Source organism: Limulus polyphemus, unplaced genomic scaffold (genome assembly GCF_000517525.1).
Source record: "Limulus polyphemus unplaced genomic scaffold, Limulus_polyphemus-2.1.2 Scaffold21427, whole genome shotgun sequence".
Classification (NCBI taxonomy): Eukaryota; Metazoa; Arthropoda; class Merostomata; order Xiphosura; family Limulidae; genus Limulus; species Limulus polyphemus.
Genome location: NW_013687037.1, coordinates 243 through 1,237, shown reverse-complemented (window position 1 = coordinate 1,237; position 995 = coordinate 243). Strand labels below are relative to the sequence as shown.

The 995-nt window shown below is 32.7% G+C and overlaps 1 protein-coding gene across 1 annotated transcript; it reads right to left on the bottom strand.

Annotated features, from left to right (window-relative positions):
• Positions 1-108: 108 nt before the first annotated feature.
• On the bottom strand, positions 109-651 carry LOC111084389 (mitochondrial dicarboxylate carrier-like; the record flags this gene model as incomplete). Its single annotated transcript, XM_022381116.1, has 2 exons — positions 109-279; positions 532-651. Coding segments are annotated over 2 exons (285 nt in total), but the record flags the coding sequence as incomplete, so codon positions are not given.
• Between the last annotated feature and the right edge of the window lie 344 nt (positions 652-995).

The window sequence follows — 995 nt, the reverse complement described above, 5'->3', positions numbered from 1 at the left end:
TACATAATGGATGTTCAGAACAGTGTATATATATATATATATATATATCAAGTTATTTCTAACGATACCATTGTTAAAGTCAAAGCATTTCTAACAGTGAGATTGATATGTTCTTCACCTGACATTCACCATATCACCTGGTGTGCCCACAAATCCCCCAGCAGCTCCGGCAACAGCTGCAAACATAACTTTTTTGTAGAAAGGTAATGGTTCTCCTGGTTTCGTTGCATTTTGCTTTACAACCTCATAGATACCGAAGCGAGTAGTGGAGTACGTCAACTAGAGTACAGAAAAACATATAACTTTCAACACGTGGCTGGAACAATAGTAATAATGTTTCCATAAATGGAATGAGAGGAGCATAGACCAAAGTGGTCTGAGCGTCATAAGTATAGGCATCTAAGCAATATAAATTCATTTGTTAAACTTGTTATTAATTAAAATTACGATTTCTGCCAGCCATTAGTAAAACCATAACATGACTATTGAGGTTTAGGTATAATTCCACACCAAATAAAACACATGCTTTACCTGGCGCAGCAATGAAGCACTAAGACCATTGTAAAGTGCGAGAATTCCCTGGTAACGAACAATATTAATAGTATTACGTACAAGGCTTAGTTTTCCTTCCTGCTGTGTCTGAAGGTGAACCTTTCAGAAAAATAATAAAAAAGTTATTTAAAAATAATTCTGATGAAAATGATTACTCTTTCCACCAAGTTTACAAAAAGAAACTTAATTTACAACAATATTTTTAATTTTATTATCCTTGCTTTTAGTTAAAGTTTAAAATAAAGGCCTTTCTAACACTATATTTAATATAACAAACAAATTTTACTTGATTTTGTACAAATAATTATAAAATATTCTACAATAGAGGGACTAGATTTACCACAACAAAACACTGGCCCATAGTGGTTAACTTTTGACTGTATAGAACACACAATATTTTATGGTTTCTTCGGGATGTCACTAAATAACAAAACACTGGCCCA